General features: G+C 38.2%; 1 protein-coding gene across 14 annotated transcripts in view; it reads left to right on the top strand.

Annotated features, from left to right (window-relative positions):
* SNAP91 (synaptosome associated protein 91) overlaps positions 1-17,150 on the top strand; it is a 156,258-nt gene that overhangs the window by 84,879 nt on the left and 54,229 nt on the right. For all 14 annotated transcript variants that reach the window (XM_082633866.1, XM_082633869.1, XM_082633867.1 and 11 more), the window contains 2 exons: positions 8,689-8,798; positions 11,204-11,322. In XM_082633866.1, coding sequence (XP_082489992.1) covers positions 8,689-8,798; positions 11,204-11,322 — 229 coding nt within the window. The remainder of the gene's footprint in view (positions 1-8,688; positions 8,799-11,203; positions 11,323-17,150) is intronic.

Raw genomic sequence — 17,150 nt, 5'->3', positions numbered from 1 at the left:
AGAGAAGGAAAAGACGCACAAAACAAACCCAAAACAACTAAGAAAATGGTAATAGGAACATACATATTGATAATAACCCTGAATGTAAATGGATTAAATGCCCCAACCAAAAGACACAGACTGGCTGAATGGATACAAAAACAAGACCCATATATATGCTGTCTACAAGAGACCCACTTCAGACCTAGGAACACATACAGACAGAAAGTGAAGGGATGGAAAAAGATATTCCATGCAATGGAAATCAAAAGAAAACTGGAGTGACAATACTCATATCAGACAAAATAGACTTTAAAATAAAGACTGTTACAAGAGATAAGGACAGACACTACATAATGATCAAAGGATCAATCCAAGAAGAAGATGTAACAATTATAAATGTTTATGCACCCAACAAAGGAACACCTCAACACATAAGGCAAATGCTAACAACCATGAAAGGAGAAATCGACAGTAACACAATGATAGTAGGGGACTTTAACCACCCCACTTACAACAATGGACAGATCATCCAAACAGAAAATAAATATAGAAATACAGCTTTAAATGGCACAATAGACCAGATAGATCTAATTGATATTTATAGAACATTCCACCCAAAAGTGGAAGAATACACTTTCTTCTCAAGTGCACACGGAACATTCTCCAGGATAGATCACATCTTGGGTCACAAATCAAGCCTTGGAAAATTTAAGAAAATTGAAATCATATCAAGCATCTTTGCTGACCACAATGCTATGAGATTGGAAATCAGTTACAGGAAAAAAACTATAAAAAACACGAATACATGGAGGCTAAACAGTGTGCTACTAAATAACCAAGAGATCACTGAAGAAATCAAAGAAGAAATTAAAATATACATAGAAACAAATGACAATGAAAACAGGAAGGCCCAAAATCTATGGGACGCAACAAAAGCAGTTCTAAGAGGGAAGTTTATAGCAATTCAATCTCAACTCCAGAAACAAGAAAAATCTCAAAGAAACAATCTAACCCTACACTTAAAACAACTAGAGAAAGAAGAACAAAGAAAACCAAAGTCAGTAGAAGGAAAGAAATTATAAAGATCAGAGCAGAAATAAATGAAATAGAAACAAAGAAAACGGTAACAAAGATCAATAAAACTAAAAACTGGTTCTTTGAGAAGATAAACAAAATTGGTAAACCCTTAGCCAGACTCATCAAGAAAAAAAGGTAGAGGATGCAAATCAATAAAATGAGAAATGAAAAAGGAAAAATCACACCCGACACTGCAGAAATACAAAGGATTATAAGAGACTACTACAAACAACTATATGCCAATAAAATGGACAGGCACAGAGAAATGGACAAATTCTTGGAAATGTAAAATTTTCCAAGACTGAACCAGGAGGAATTCGAAAATGTAAACAGATCTATCACAAGTAATGAAGTTGAAACGGTAATTAAAAATCTTCCAACAAACAAAAGTGCAGGACCACATGGCTCCACAGGTGAATTCTAGCAAACATTTAGAAAAGAGCTAACACCCATCCTTCTCAAACTCTTCCAAAAAATTGCAGAGGGAGAAATACTCCCAAATGGATTCTATGAAGCCACCATCTGGCTGATAGCAAAACCAGAAGAGATCACAAAAAAAGAAAATTACAGACCAATATCACTGATGCACACAGATGCAAAAATCCTGAACAAAATACTAGCAAGTGGAATCCAACAGCACATTAAAAGGATCATACACCATGATCAAGTGGGACTTATCCCAGGGATGCAAGCATTCTTCAATATATGTAAATCAATCAATGTGAAACACCACATTAACAAATTAAGGAATAAAAACCATATGATCATATCAATAGATGCAGAAGAAGCTTTTGACAAAATTCAACACCGATTTATGATTTAAAAAAAAAAACTCTCCAGAAAATGGGCATAGGAGAACCTACCTCAACATAATAAAGGCCATATATGACAAACCCACAGCAAGCATCATACTCAATGGTGAAAAACTGAAAGCATTTCCAATAAGATTAGGAACACAACAAGGCTGTCCACTCTCGCCACTTTATTCAACAAAATAATGCCCAGAGATAAACCCACACACCTATGGTCGACTAATCTATGACAAAGGAGGCAAGGATATACAATGGAGAAAAGACAGTCTCTTCAATAAGTGGTGCTGGGAAAACTGGAGAGCTACACATAAAAGAATGAAATTAGAACACTCCCTAACACGATACACAAAAATAAACTCCAAATGGATTAAAGACTTAAATGTAAGACCAGACACTATAAAACTCTTGAGGAAAATATAGGAAAAACATTCTTTGAGATAAACCACAGCAGGATCTTTTTTGACCCACCTCCCAGAGGAACAGAAATAAAAACAAAACTAAACAAATGGGACTTAATTAAACTTAAAAGCCTTTGCACAGCAAAGGAAACCGTAAACAAGACAAAAAGACAACCCCCAGAATGGGAGAAAATATATGCAAATGAAACAACAGACAAAGGATTAATCTCCAAAATATACAAATAGCACATGGAGCTCAATATCAAACAAACAAACAATCCAGTTAAAAAAATGGGTGGAAGTACACCATGATCAAGTGGGGTTTATCCCAGGAATGCAAGGATTCTTCAATATATGCAAATCAATCAGTGTAATAAACCATATTAACAAATTGAAGGAGAAAAACCATATGATCATCTCAATAGATGCAGAGAAAGCTTTCAACAAAATTCAACACCCATTTATGATAAAAAACCCTCCAGAAAGTAGGCATAGAGGGAACTTACCTCAACATTATAAAGGACATATATGACAAACCCACAGCCAACATTGTCCTCAATGGTGAAAAACTGAAACCATTTCCACTAAGATCAGGAACAAGACAAGGTTGCCCACTCTCACCACTCTTATTCAACATAGTTTTGGAAGTTTTAGCCACAGCAGTCAGAGAAGAAAAAGAAATAAAAGGAATACAAATAGGAAAAGAAGAAGTAAAACTGTCACTGTTTGCAGATGACATGATACTATACATAGAAAATCCTAAAGAAGATACCAGAAAACTACAAGAGCTAATCAATAAATTTGATAAAGTAGCAGGATACAAAATTAATGTGCAGAAATCTCTTGCATTCCTATACACTAATGATGAAAAATCTGAAAGTGAAATCAAGAAAACACTCCCATTTACCATTGCAACAAAAAGAATAAAATATCTAGGAATAAACCTACCTAAGGAGGCAAAAGACCTGTATGCAGAAAATTATAAGACACTGATGAAAGAAATTAAAGATAATACAAATAGATGGAGAGATATACTGTGTTCTTGGCTTGGAAGAATCAACATTGTGAAAATGACTATACTACCTAAAGCAATCTACAGATTCAATGCAATCCCTATCAAACTACCACTGGCATTTTTCAGAGAACTAGAACAAAAAATTTCACAATTTGTATGGAAACACAAAGGACCCTGAATAGCCAAAGCAATCTTGAGAAAGAAAAACAGAGCTGGAGGAATCAGCCTCCCTGACTTCAGAGTATAACATAAAGCTACAGTAATCAAGACAGTATGGTAGTGGCACAAAAACAGAAATATAGATCAATGGAACAGGGTAGAAAGCCCAGAGATAAACCCATGCACATATGGTCACCTTATCTTTGATAAAGGAGGCAAGAATATACAGTGGAGAAAAGACAGCCTCTTCAATAAGTGGTGCTGGGAAAACTGGACAGCTACATGTAAAAGAATGAAATTAGAACACTCCCTAACACCGTACACAAAAATAAGCTCAAAATGGATTAAAGACCTAAATTAAGGCCAGACACTATCGCACTCTTAGAGGAAAACATAGGCAGAACACTCTATGACATAAATCACAGCAAGATCCTTTCTGACCCACCTCCTAGAGAAATGGAAATAAAACCAAAAATAAACAAATGGGACCTAATGAAACTTAAAAGCTTTTGCACAGCAAAGGAAACCATAAACAAGATGAAAAGACAACCCTCAGAATGAGAGAAATATTTGCAAATGAAGCAACTGACAAAGGATTAATCTCCAAAATTTACAAGTAGCTCATGCAGCTCAATATCAAAAAAACAAACAACCCAATCCAAAAATGGGCAGAAGACCTAAATAGACATTTCTCCAAAGAAGATATATGGATTGCCAACAAACACATGAAAGAATGCTCAATATCATTAATCATTAGAGAAATGCAAATCAAAACTGCAATGAGATGTCATCTCACACCAGTCAGAATGGCCATCATCAAAAAATCTAGAAACAATAAATGCTGGAGAGGGTGTGGAGAAAAGGGTACTCTCTTGCACTCTTGGTAGGAATGTAAATTGATACAGCCACTATGGAGAACAGTGTGCAGGTTCCTTAAGAAACTAAAAATAGAACTACCATATGACCCAGCAATCCCACTACTGGACATATACCCCGAGAGAACCATAATTCAAAAAGAGTCATGTACCACAATGTTCATTGCAGCTCTATTTACAATAGCCAGGACATGGAAGCAACCTAAGTGTCCATCGACAGATGAATGGATAAAGAAGACGTGGCACATATATACAATGGAATATTACTCAGCCATAAAAAGAAATGAAATTGAGTTATTTGTAGTGAGGTGGATGGGCCTAGAGTCTGTCATACAGAGTGAAGTAAGTCAGAAAGAGAAAAACAACTATGCTAACATATATGGGATCTAAAAAAAAAAAAAAAAAAGGTCATGAAGAACCTAGGGGCAAGATGGGAATAAAGATGCAGACCTACTAGAGAATGGACTTGAGTACACAGGGAGGGGGAAAGGTAAGCTGGGACAAAGTGAGAGAGTGGCATGGACATATATACACTACCAAATATAAAATCGATAGCTAGTGGGAAGCTGCCACATAGCACAGGGATATCAGCTCTGTGCTTTGTGACCACCTAGAGGGGTTGGATAGGGAGGGTGGGAGGGAGGGAGACACGAGGGAAGAGATATGGAGATATATGTATATGTGTAACTGATTTACTTTGTTATAAAGCAGAAACTAACACACCATTGTAAAACAATTATACTCCAATAAAGATGTTTAAAAAAAAAAGAAAATGGGGCTTCCCTGGTGGCGCAGTGGTTGAGAGTCCGCCTGCCGATGCAGGGGACACGGGTTCGTGCCCCGATCCCGGAAGATCCCACATGCCGCGGAGCGGCTGGGCCCGCGAGCCATGGCCGCGGAGCCTGTGTGTCCGGAGCCTGTGCTCCGCAACGGGAGAGGCCACAGCAGTGAGAGGCCCGCGTACAGCAAAAAAAAAAAAAAAAAAAAGAAAATGGGTGGAAGACCTAAATAGACATTTCACCAAGGAAAACATACAGTTGGCCACGAGACACATGAAAAGATACTCAACATCACAAATTATTAGAAAAATGCAAATCAGAACTACAATGAGGTATCACCTTATGCCGGTCAGAATGGCCATTTTCAAAAAATCTAGAAACAATAAATGCTGGAAAGGGTGTAGTGAAAAGGGAACCATCCTGCACTATTGGTGGGAATGTCAGTTGATACAACCATTATGGAAAACTGTGGAGGTTCCTTAAAAAACTGAAAATAGAACTGCCATATGACCCAGCACTCCCAGTACTGGGCATATGCCCTGAGAAAACCATAATTCAGAAAGAGATACGTACCACAATGTTCATTGCAGCGCTGTTTACAATAGCCAGGACATAGAAGCAACCTAAGTGTCCATTGACAGATGAATGGATAAAGAAGATGTGGCACATATATACAATGGAATATTACTCAGCCAGAAAAAGAAATGAAATTGAGTTATTTGTAGTGGGGTGGATGGACCTAGAGTCTGTCATACAGAGTGAAGTAAGTCAGAAAGAGAAAAATACCATATGCTAACTCATATGTATGGAATCTAAAAAAAAAATGGTACTGATGAACCTAGTTGCAGGGCAGGAATAAAGAGGTAGACATAGAAAATGGACTTGAGGATGTGGGGTGGGAGGGCGAAGCTGGGGTGAAGTGAGAGTACCATTGACATGTATACACTACCGAATGTAAAATAGTTGGCTGGTGGGAAGCAGCAGCATAGCACAAGGAGATCGGCTCGGTGCTTTGTGGTGACCTAGGGGGTGGGATAGGGAGGATGGGAGGGAGGCTCAAGAGGGAGGGGACGTGGGGACATGTGTATGCGTATGGCCGATTTGCTTTGTTGTGCAACAGAAATTAACACAGTATTGTGAAGCAATTTTATTCCAATAAAGGTCTATTAAAAGAAAAATGAATAAAATCATTATGTCTGTGGAAAAATTCCACCATACGGCTGCTGAGTAGAGGGTGGTAAAATTCTGGAATCCTTTGAGATGGTCTGTTTCTGCGTTTTCGCCAAATTGAATTTTGACCTTTTCTTCTTGTAATAACAGGATTATTTTGGTTCTGTTTTCATACCTCCCGCATCTCTTCAGAGCTTATTATTACAAGGCAGTTTTTAATGAGCCTTTGAAGACCTTCATTTCTGCATTTATATTGGTAGATTCATTGCTATCATTACATTCTCCCTGGTGTTTCATAAACATCACTTTCTAAGGTATTTACATGTATTGGTTTATTTTTATAAATTTATTTTATTTTTGGCTGTGTTGGGTCTTCGTTGCTGTGCATGGGCTTTCCTTGTTGCAGCAGGCAGGGGCTACTCTTCATTGGGGTGAGCGGGCTTCTCATTGCGGTGGCTTCTCTTGTTGCCGAGCACGGGCTCTAGGCACATGAGCTTCAGTAGTTGTGGCGCGTGGGCTTTAGTAGTTGTGGCTCATGGGCTCTAGAGTGCAGGCTCAGTAGTTGTGGCAAACCAGCCTTGTTGCTCCACGGCATGTGGGGTCTTCCTGGACCAGGGCTTGAACCCATGTCCCCTGCATCGGCAAGGGGATTCTTAACCACTGCGCCACGAGGGAAGCCCACATATATTCGTTTAAAAAAAAAAAACCCACTGGGCTTCCCTCGTGGCGCAGTGGTTGAGAGTTCGCCTGCCGATGCAGGGGACACAGGTTCGTGCCCCGGTCCAGGAAGATCCCACATGCCGCGGAGTGGCTGGGCCCGTGAGCCATGGCCGCTGAGCCTGCATGTCCGGAGCCTGTGCTCCACAATGGGAGAGACCACAACAGTGAGAGGCCCATGTACCACACAAAAAATAAATAAATAAAATAACCCACTAATTTATTTCAGAGTTGTCAGTGTCCACAATGGATGACATGCAAATTAATGTTAGTCCTTTCTATCCCCTTGATAATCTTTCACATTCCATTTGGAAATTTTAAATTTTTGGTGAAGAGCAAAGCTTGAGTTCACCCTTTCTGAGCGACAGCATCCATACTGCTCATGGGTTTGTCTTTCTTGAAGTGCTGAGCACTTGGCACTTGTGTATCTTTGGATTTTGACTTCTTGATTAGTTATATTCTTGGACAAACAGCTATTAAGCAGATACTATTTAAGTCTGGAAACTCCTATACATTTCTTATCTCCTCAGTCCTTTTTCTTAAATTGTTCTTTTTCAAACTTCCTCTAAGTTTGGTCTACTTGCAATTAGATGTCCTGTTACAGCAGTGTCTGATGGCCCTTGCTTGACCTTGGTCTTTGTGCATTTTGCTTGCTGTTAGGTCTCGTTTCCACTTATAGAACTAAGTATTGGTGGACTGGTTTGAGATTGCTGTTAATCTTTCTCTTGTGAATACAAGCAAATTAAATATACAAATAGAGTTAGGATAGTTACTAAACAAACATTTTTTTTTGATATATTAGCTGACTATTAAGTCCTCTGCTTAAACCAGCCCAGGACAATAAATGTTAGGTTTTATTTCACTTTTTTAGTTTTATCTGTTTCATATTAGTGATGGGCTATCCTCAAGCTGTCAGTGACTTGAATGTTGTTTGGGAATTGTTCTCTGCCATCTGTGAACTATCTTGTAAGTTACATTTCTAGATTTTAAAGGCATCTGAGAAGACTTTGCATGAAATCTGTTTAGGATGCAGAAAAGAAAATAAAGGCCTTGGTTTCACAGCAGTCATTACAATTAATTTTTTTTTCCATTTTTGGCAGCTAGCAAGATCCTTCCCACTAATTTAGTGTTTAGAAAATATGTTTGGCTTTGATTTTATTTTATTTTTTTATTGAAGTGTAGTTGATTTACAATGCTGTGATAGTTTCTGATGTTCAGCAAAGTGATTCACCCTTTATATATATGTATATGTGTATGTATGTGTGTGTGTATATTCTTTTTCAGATTGTTTTCCATTATAAGTTATTACAAGTTACTGAATAAAGTTCCCTGTGCTATACAGTAGGACCTTGTTGTTTATCTATTTTATATATAGTAGTGCGTATCTGTTAATCGCAAACTCCTGATTTATTGTTTGGCTTTGACTGTAAATACATGCATAGAAGTCATTGCAAAGTTAGGCCAATTATTTTTTTTCATAATTTTATATAAATTACATATAACTTTTAAAATTTGAAACATGTTTTATCCAGTATTGATTATTTGTTACTGTTCTCAACTTCAAATTTTCTTGAGTTTTTTCTCCCATGAGGAGCAACCAAAAAATTGCTGGGAATGGCATGGGTCTGAAAATTGGAGGTCCTCTTATCTTGTGTCCTGTAGATTCACATTTGACCAGAGTGTGCTTTGCATCTTCCCTTTCAGTCTTCTCCAGCCACAACTGTTACGTCGCCTAATTCTACACCAGCTAAAACTATTGACACATCCCCTCCAGTTGATTTGTTTGCAACTGCATCTGCGGCTGTACCAGTCAGGTTAGTTCATGAGAATGCAGTGAACCGTTTATTAATATTATGATCAGGTTTTCATTTTATTTTTGTGTACCAAACCCAAATGACTTCACAAAATGAAATGTAGTCCTAGTAAATGTGTGATATTTTGGGTTATTTCCAGGTACATAGACTAAGTTCTTCTATACTTCATACAGTTACTTAGGCTTGTACCTCTCAAAGTGTAAGAAAGACCTAAGCTGTGGAAATCAGCTTGTTGCTCACACATTTGGCAAAGGAAGTGGAAGAAAGATGCACACACTTCAGGTTCTTCTGAAATGGATGATATGGACAGTGTTTTCTGAAATTAGCTTCTTCTTGTGTGAAATTTAAAGGGTGTCTTAAAGTGCTAAGAAATGAGATGAAAGGAAGTGAAGTGAAATGAAATGCTTGTAGTTGCAGGCCAATTAGCTGGTGCATATGAGGAACTCAAACTCTGGTGGTAGGAAGAAACCGTCAGGATGCACCTAATTGCTTTTTTAAAATATTTATTTATTTGGTTGCACCAGGTCTTAGTTACGGCAGGCAGGCTCCTTAGTTGCGGCTCGTGGGCTCCTTAGTTGCGGCTCCAGGAATGCTTGATTGCAGCTCCAGGGCTCCTTAGTTGTGGCATGTGAACTCTTAGTTGCGGCATGCATATGGGATCTAGTTCCCTGACCAGGGATCAAATCCAGGCCCCCTGTATTGGGAGTGTGGAGTCTTATCTACTGCACCACCAGGGAAGGCCCCTTATTGCTTTCATAGTGCCTAAAGGTCAGAACAGTAGTGAGAAAGCGGGGGATGACTGTGCTTTCTGTAAAATCTCTGGGCCACCTGAATTGAAGCCCCAACTCAGAGAGGCTTCCTCAGATAATAATTTTAGGTCAACTCTTTGTTTGGTTCTTTAGCCTTGAGAGCATTCTAGTCCCATCTTGTAGTATCTGTGACTCTGATTATGAATGCCCTGTATTTGGAGATGTGAATTTTGAACTGAGCAATAAAGCCCCATAGTGTATGCATGTTAACTATGCACGTTACCCTCTACTTGCTTAATTCTGCTTTCATAATCACAGGCTTGGTAAAGCCAAGTCCTTTCTGCCTCTATACTAAGATAAATTGCTTCTTATAAAAGCTTTGATTCCAGTCTTAAAAATAAATGTTTCCCTATTCTGGCTCTTAGACCAGTCATATTTATGAAATAGACATCAAAACTAGGCAAGTTTCAGGGATCTTGAAACTTTTTTTTTTAAGCAGCAGAATCCTTTTTTCCAAAAAATATTGCTCGGAAATCTAACATGTAAAAAGATAAAGATGGAATGGCTATTTATGAGGAGGGGTGGGGAACCTGGGACCCTGATGGCTTAGTACCTGGTCTGGCAGCCTTTAAGCCAGTGCTCCTTAAACCTGACTGTACAGTGAAACCCCTGGGGTTGTAGTAAAATGAAGACTCTGATGTAGTAGATACTGGTTAAGCCTGGGATTTTGCATTTCTAACAAGGTCCCAGGATGCTGCTAGTTTGGAAACCACAGTTTGAGTAGCAACGCTCTAGGCTCCTCCTTGGAACTTCTATAGATGGAGGAGCTTTGAAAAGCACAGCCCCAATTGAATAAGAGTGAAAAATACGGAATTATTTTTAGGTCAGGTCTCTTATAGGCAAACTTGATGTGTTGTAGTTTAACTTAGAAAAAAAGGTACAATAGTGATTATTCATTTTAGTATTCTTTGGCTTATAAATAAATTATTCTTTTCAAGGTAAGAATTATTTACCATACTACAAAAAAAACACAAAAAAAACTTTAGAAAATAGAGAAAAGGAAAAAAAATTACCAATAATTCTCTTACCTTTAATATTTGGAGTACGTTTCCTTTTGTCACAGCCCTTATAACCAGCATTTCAGATGCTACCTAGTGGACATAACATGTTTAAAACTCCCCCTTATTTTCAGGCATTTAGATTTTCCCTTTTAATTTCTGCTCTGTGATTTGCTGAGTGACCCATTGCTTGAAGTATAATTTAACTTTGCAAGAGTTGGCAAACGATGGCCCATAGATCAAATCTAGCCCACCATCTTTTTCTGTAAATAAATTTTTACTGGAACAAAAGCGTGTTCATTTGCTTACGTACTGCCTATGTCTTATTTCACTCTGCACTGGCAGAGTCGAATAGCGATAGAGACTGTCTGGCTCGCAAACCTAAAATTTTTAGTATCTGGCCCTTTACAAAAGTTGTTTGCCAACTCTCAGTATAGAGGAACATATGCTTTACTGCTGTACTTTACAAAATATTATTCTCTTACTGAATTTAAAATAGCCAAAATCTGTGATGTTTTCTGCATAAGTCTTTATTTAAAAAGCATCTTTACATTTTAAAATTTCAAAATCTGATTTTAAAATCATATTTTCCTTTCAGCGCTTCTAAACCATCTAGTGATCTCCTGGACCTGCAGCCAGACTTCTCCTCTGCAGGGGCAGCAGCAGCCGCGACACCAGCACCACCACCACCTTCAGGAGGCGCCACTGCGTGGGGGGGTGAGTGAAACCAGGCAACCATGCCATTTTTCTATTTAGTTGTTTTTATTCAGGCTATAATTGTTATGCTTACCTTCTGATTATCCAAAATGGTGCTAGAAACTCGGGGAGAAAATGTTAAGAATGGCGTTGATTGATTGATTGAAATATATATTGAGAGAGTGAGACAAAGACAGAAAAAATACACATAATACAGTTAAAATATTCAAGTAATCATACAGTTTTTTAGTTTAAAAGCTGGAACAATGGGAGTATTTTTACTTCGCTGTTCTCAAATTCTGATTATTTTTAGTAACTGCTCCCTATAGATGCAGGCCTTAGAAGATTGGGTGTTCCCATGAACTTATGAGATTACTCAGAGGCAGCATTTCGAATTTGGTTTGTTCAGATATGGTCTCCTTCATGGATTCCTTTAGACCTTAACTGGTTTTATTCACATTGTATTTGACTTCATGCAGTTGAAATCTGGGATAGATTCTTCTTGGTACCAGAAAATATCCGTACTAAACTAATTAAGAGGGATCACGCCTAAGTGCTTGATTTCCATTTTATTCATGAATCTTGGGGAAAAAAATTAAGCTTTTTTATGTTTTTAATTAAACATATTTAATACCAATATAAAAATTAAGTTAATTACTGCTTAATTCTCAAAGCTTCACAGAGTTGGTGTTAAATAACTTACTCTACTACATCAAACTATCAAAATAAAAAATTGTTTAAGTTTGAAAATGGCTTGTAGGAACAACACAGAGGGAAACAACACAGAGGGACTGACACAGGAGGTGTCCCATCATATCTCCCCATAGGAACAATACTTTGGGAGCCACCCACAGATAAAAGTGCCTTTGTGGGAGCTCTGGGATCCAGGTAAAAGGTTGCAAATCCCAAATGGAGCCCAAGACCAAGAACAGTTGATTTGAGAAGGCAAGCCTACTCCCAGGTGGGAGGCTCGCCAACACTGGTCCTGGCAACAGACCTGGAAACACTGCCATGCCCCTGTGGACTCACTGCAGTCCTGTTTGGCCATGATCCTGCCCCCAGTAATATCTGCCATGGGTCAAGGGAGGAGTGTACACACCCATGCCTTGGGTAACAGGCCTCCGGTCCTTGGTCTCAACTGTGGACCCTGAAACTGCCTGTGACCCAGCTCCAGCCTCTCTCAGTCATGGTCCAGGAGCAGTTCTGCCTGCCCAGGGATCCATCAGGAGACACATCTGTCTGTGCCCCCAGAGGCAGGCCCAGTGATGACCTTAATCCAACCTCAGATCCTGAAGCAGCCTTGTGACTAGGCTCCAGCCCCTCCCAATCTCACTCAGTGAGCAGTCCTACCCACCCAGGGACCTTGTGGGAGACACACTCATCCATGCCCCTATGGGCAGGCCTATAGATCTTGATCCCAACTGTGGACCTTAAAGCAACCTTCTCACTTCATTTAGCCCCAGTTAGCTGCCGTCCAGGGCTAGTCTGGCCTAGCCGGAGACCCAGCAGGAGCTACACCCAAACACGTACCTGGTAACAAGCCCACCATCTCTGAACCCAACTGCACATCCTGAAGTGGACCCTTGTCCCAGCTCCAGCCCTACTAACCAAGGTCGTGAAGGCAGTCCTGTCTGCTCAGGGACCAGGAGGCAGGATCTATACCCATCCAAGCCCCTGGTAACAGGCCCACTAACATGGACACTACAGCAGACCCAGGAGCAGCCACATGACCCAGCCCCAACCCCACTCAACTGCAATCCCAGAGGCAGTATCATCAGCCCAGAGACCTGACAGGAGAAGGCCTCTACCTGCCAAAACCAGTGTTTAAAAACAGGAAGAGGTGTTTTCTCCTTCAGATGCACAGACACCAACACAGGGCTACACAGAATATGAAGAATCAGGCAAACAGACTTGACACTGCCAAAGGAAACTAATAAATCTCTAATAACTTACCCTAAAGAAATGGAGATCTATACATAGCCTGATAATGAATTCAAAATAATTATCTTCAAGAAACTCAATGAAATACAAGAGAACACAAATAGGCAACAAAATTACATCAAGAAAACTATACATGAACAAAATAAGAAAATAGAAACCATTAAAGGGAACAAAACAGAAATTCTGAACGAAACAGAATACTATGACTGAACTGAAAAGAAAAACTCAGTAGAGAGCTTACTTGATCAGACAGAGTAAAGAATCAACAAACTCAAAGACAGAGCGTTAGAAAATAGCCAATTAAAGGAACAAAAAGAAAAAAAGTGATGTATACAGGACCTATGGGTGCCATAAAATTAATTAATGTATGCATTATGGGAGTCCCAGAAAGAGAAGAAAGTGAGAAAGATAAGAGATATATATATAAAGAGATAATGGCTAAAAACTTCATAAATCATAGGAGGGATATGGACATTTAAATTCATGAAGTTCAAAAGTCTCCAAGCAAGATCAATCCAAAGAATATTACCTGAGACACAGTATGTAATCAGATTGTCAGAAGTCAAAGAGAAACTTTTGAAAACAACAAGAGAAAAGCACCTCCTCACATACAAGGAAACCCTGAGAAAGCTATCAGCATATTTCTCAGCAGAAACCTTGCAGGCCAGGAGTAAGTAGCATGATATATTAAAAGTCCTGAAAGGAAAAAACTGCCAACCAAGAATACTATACCTGGCAAAGTTGTTCTTCAGAAGTGAAGGTGAGAAAAAGACATTACCTGACAAACAAAATCTGAGAGAATTCATCACCACTAGACCTGTCTTACAGGAAATGCTGAAGGGATTTCTTTAAGATAAAACAAAAGGATGCTAAATAACAATGAGAAAATGTATGAAAGCACAACCCTTGAACAATGTAAGTTTGAACTGTGAGAGTCCACTTATACACAGATTTTTTTCCACTAAATATGTAATACACAACGAAACAATACATGGTTCATTGAATCTTCAGAACTGTGGATATGGAGGACCAACTGTAAATGTATAGGTGGATTTTTGACTGCATGGGAGGTTGGCTCCCGTAACCCCTTTGCTGTTCCAGGGTCAACTGTATCAAACTCACTGGTAAAGGTAAATTTATAGTCAAATTCAGAATAATACTGTAAATGTGGTAGGTAAATCAGTTTTAACCCTGGTATGAAAGTTAAAAGACAAGAGAGTTTAAAATAACTAAAGCTACAAAAATTTGCTACTACATACACAATATAAAAAGATGTAGAGTGGATAATATGTGGAGAGTAGAGAAAGGTAAAAGTGTCCAAAGCCATATACAGATACTACAAGGACATAGCTGCAAGAATCCTTCACAAAACATTAGAAAACTGAATTCAGCAGAAATTAAAAGGGTCATACACCATCATCAAGTGGGATTTATCCCTGGGATGCAAGGATGGTTCAACATATGCAAGTGATACACACCGCATTACAGAATAAAGGATAAAAATCATATGATCATCTTAATAGATGCAGAAAAAGCACTTAACAAAATTTAACAACTTTTTATGATAAAAACTCTCAACAAATTAGGTAAAGAAGGAATGTATCTCAACATAATAAAGGGCATATATGACAAGTCCACAGCTAACATGATACTTAATGATGAAAAGCTGTAACCTTTTCCTCTAAGATTAGGAACAAGACAAGGATGCCTACTCTTTCCACTTCTACTCGACATAGTACTGGAAGTCTAAACAAGAGCAGTTAGTCAAGAAAAAGAAATAAAATGCATCCAAATAGGAAAAGAAGGAATAAAATTGTCTCTGCAGATGACATAATCTTATATGTAGAAACCCAAAAGACTCCACCAAGAAACTGTTAGAACTAATAAACGAATTCAGTAAGGTTTGGGATATACAATTTTTGTACAAAAATCAACTGCATTTCTATACACTAACAACAAACTATCTGAAAAAGAAATGAAGAAAACAATCCCATTTAGAGCAGCATCAAAAAGAATAAAATACTTAGGAATAAATTTAACCAAGGAGGTGAAAAACCTGTACACTGAAAACTATAAGACATTAATGAAAGAAATTGAGGATACAAATAAATGGAAAGATATCCTGTGTTCATGTATTAGAAGAATTAATATTGTTAAAATGTCCATACTACCCAAAGTGATCTACAGATTCATTGCAATCCCTAGAAAAATTGTAATGGCATTTTCCCATTAATAGAAAAAAAATTTTGTCTTCATACAGACCACAAAAGACACCAAATAGCCAAAGAAATCTTGTGGAAGAAAAATAAGGCTGGAGGCATCAAACTTCCTGAAATCAACCTATATTTCAAAGCTATAGTAACCAAAATGGGATGGTACTGGCATGAAAACAGACACCTCAACCAACAGAACAAGGGAATAGAGAGCCCAGAAATAAACCCATGCATATTCAGTTAGCTAACCTTTGACAAGGATGCTACACAACAGGGAACAGATAGTCTCTTTAATAAATGGTGTTGGGAAAACTAGATATCTATGTGCAAAAGAATGAAATTGGAACCTTATCTTACATCATACACAAAAATTAACTCAATTGGATTAAAGACAAATACAAGATCTGAAACCATAAAACTCCTTGAAGAAAACATAGGGAAAAAACTCCTAGACATTGATCTTAGCAGTGAATTTTTTGATTTGCCACCAAAAACACAGGCAACAAAAGCAAAAATAAGCGAGTAAGACTATATTCAAACTAAAAAACTTCTACACAGCAAAGGAAACAACAAAATAAAAGTACAGCCTGTGGAATGAGAGAAAATATTTGTAAAAAAATAAAACCCAAATAACTTGATATTAAAATGGTCAAAGGACATAAATAGACATTTTCCAAACAAGATATGCAGATGGCCAACAAGTATATGAAAAGGTGTTCACTGTCATTAATCATTAGGAAGATGCAAATCAAAACCACAGAGATAGCACCCCACACTTGTTAGGATAACTGTTATCAAAAACACAAGAGATAACAAGTGTTTGGTGAGGGAGTGGAGAAAAGGGAACCATTATTCATTGTTGCTGGAGATGTAAATTGGTGCAGCCATTATGGTTTATTTTTTATTTATTTTTATTAAAAAAAATTTTTATTGGAGTATAATTGCTTTACAATGTTATGTTACTTTCTGCTATACAACATAGTGAATCAGCTATACGTATACATATATCCCCATATCCCCTCCCTCTTGAGCCTCCCTCCCACCCTCCCTATCCCACCCCTCTAGGTCATCACAAAGCATCGAGCTGATCTCCTTGTGCTATACAGCAGCTTCCCACTAACCATCCATTTTACGTTTGGTAGTGTATATATTTCAGTGTTACTCTCTCATTTCATCCCTACTTCCCCTTCCCCACACCGAGTCCTCAAGTCCATTCTTTACATCTGCATCTTTATTCCTGCCCTGCCACTAGGTTCATCAGTACCATTTTTTTAGATTCCATATATGTGCTTTAGCATATGGTATTTTTCTCTCTGACTTACTTCCCTCTGTATGACAGACTATGGGTCCATCCACCTCGTCACAAATAATTCAATTTCATTCCTTTTTATGGCTGAGTAATATTCCATTGTATGTATATACCACATTTTCTTTATCCATTCACCTGTTGATGGTTGGTTCCATGTCCTGGCTATTGTAAATAGTGCTGCAATGAACATTGTGGTACATGTATCTTTTTGAATTATGGTTTTCTCAGGGTATATGCCCAGTATATGCCCAGTGGGATTGCTGGGTCATATGGTAATTCTATTTTTAGTTTTTTAAGGAATCTCCATACTGTTCTCCATAGTGGCAATATAACCATCATGGAAAAAATATAGAGGTTCCTCAAAAAATTGAAAATAGAACTGTCAC

This window comes from Mesoplodon mirus, assembly GCF_964341445.2.
Source record: "Mesoplodon mirus genome assembly, chromosome: 10".
In the NCBI taxonomy this organism is placed as follows: Eukaryota; Metazoa; Chordata; class Mammalia; order Artiodactyla; family Ziphiidae; genus Mesoplodon; species Mesoplodon mirus.
Note: the sequence above shows the minus strand (reverse complement) of the source record. Positions and strands in the feature narration are given on the sequence as shown.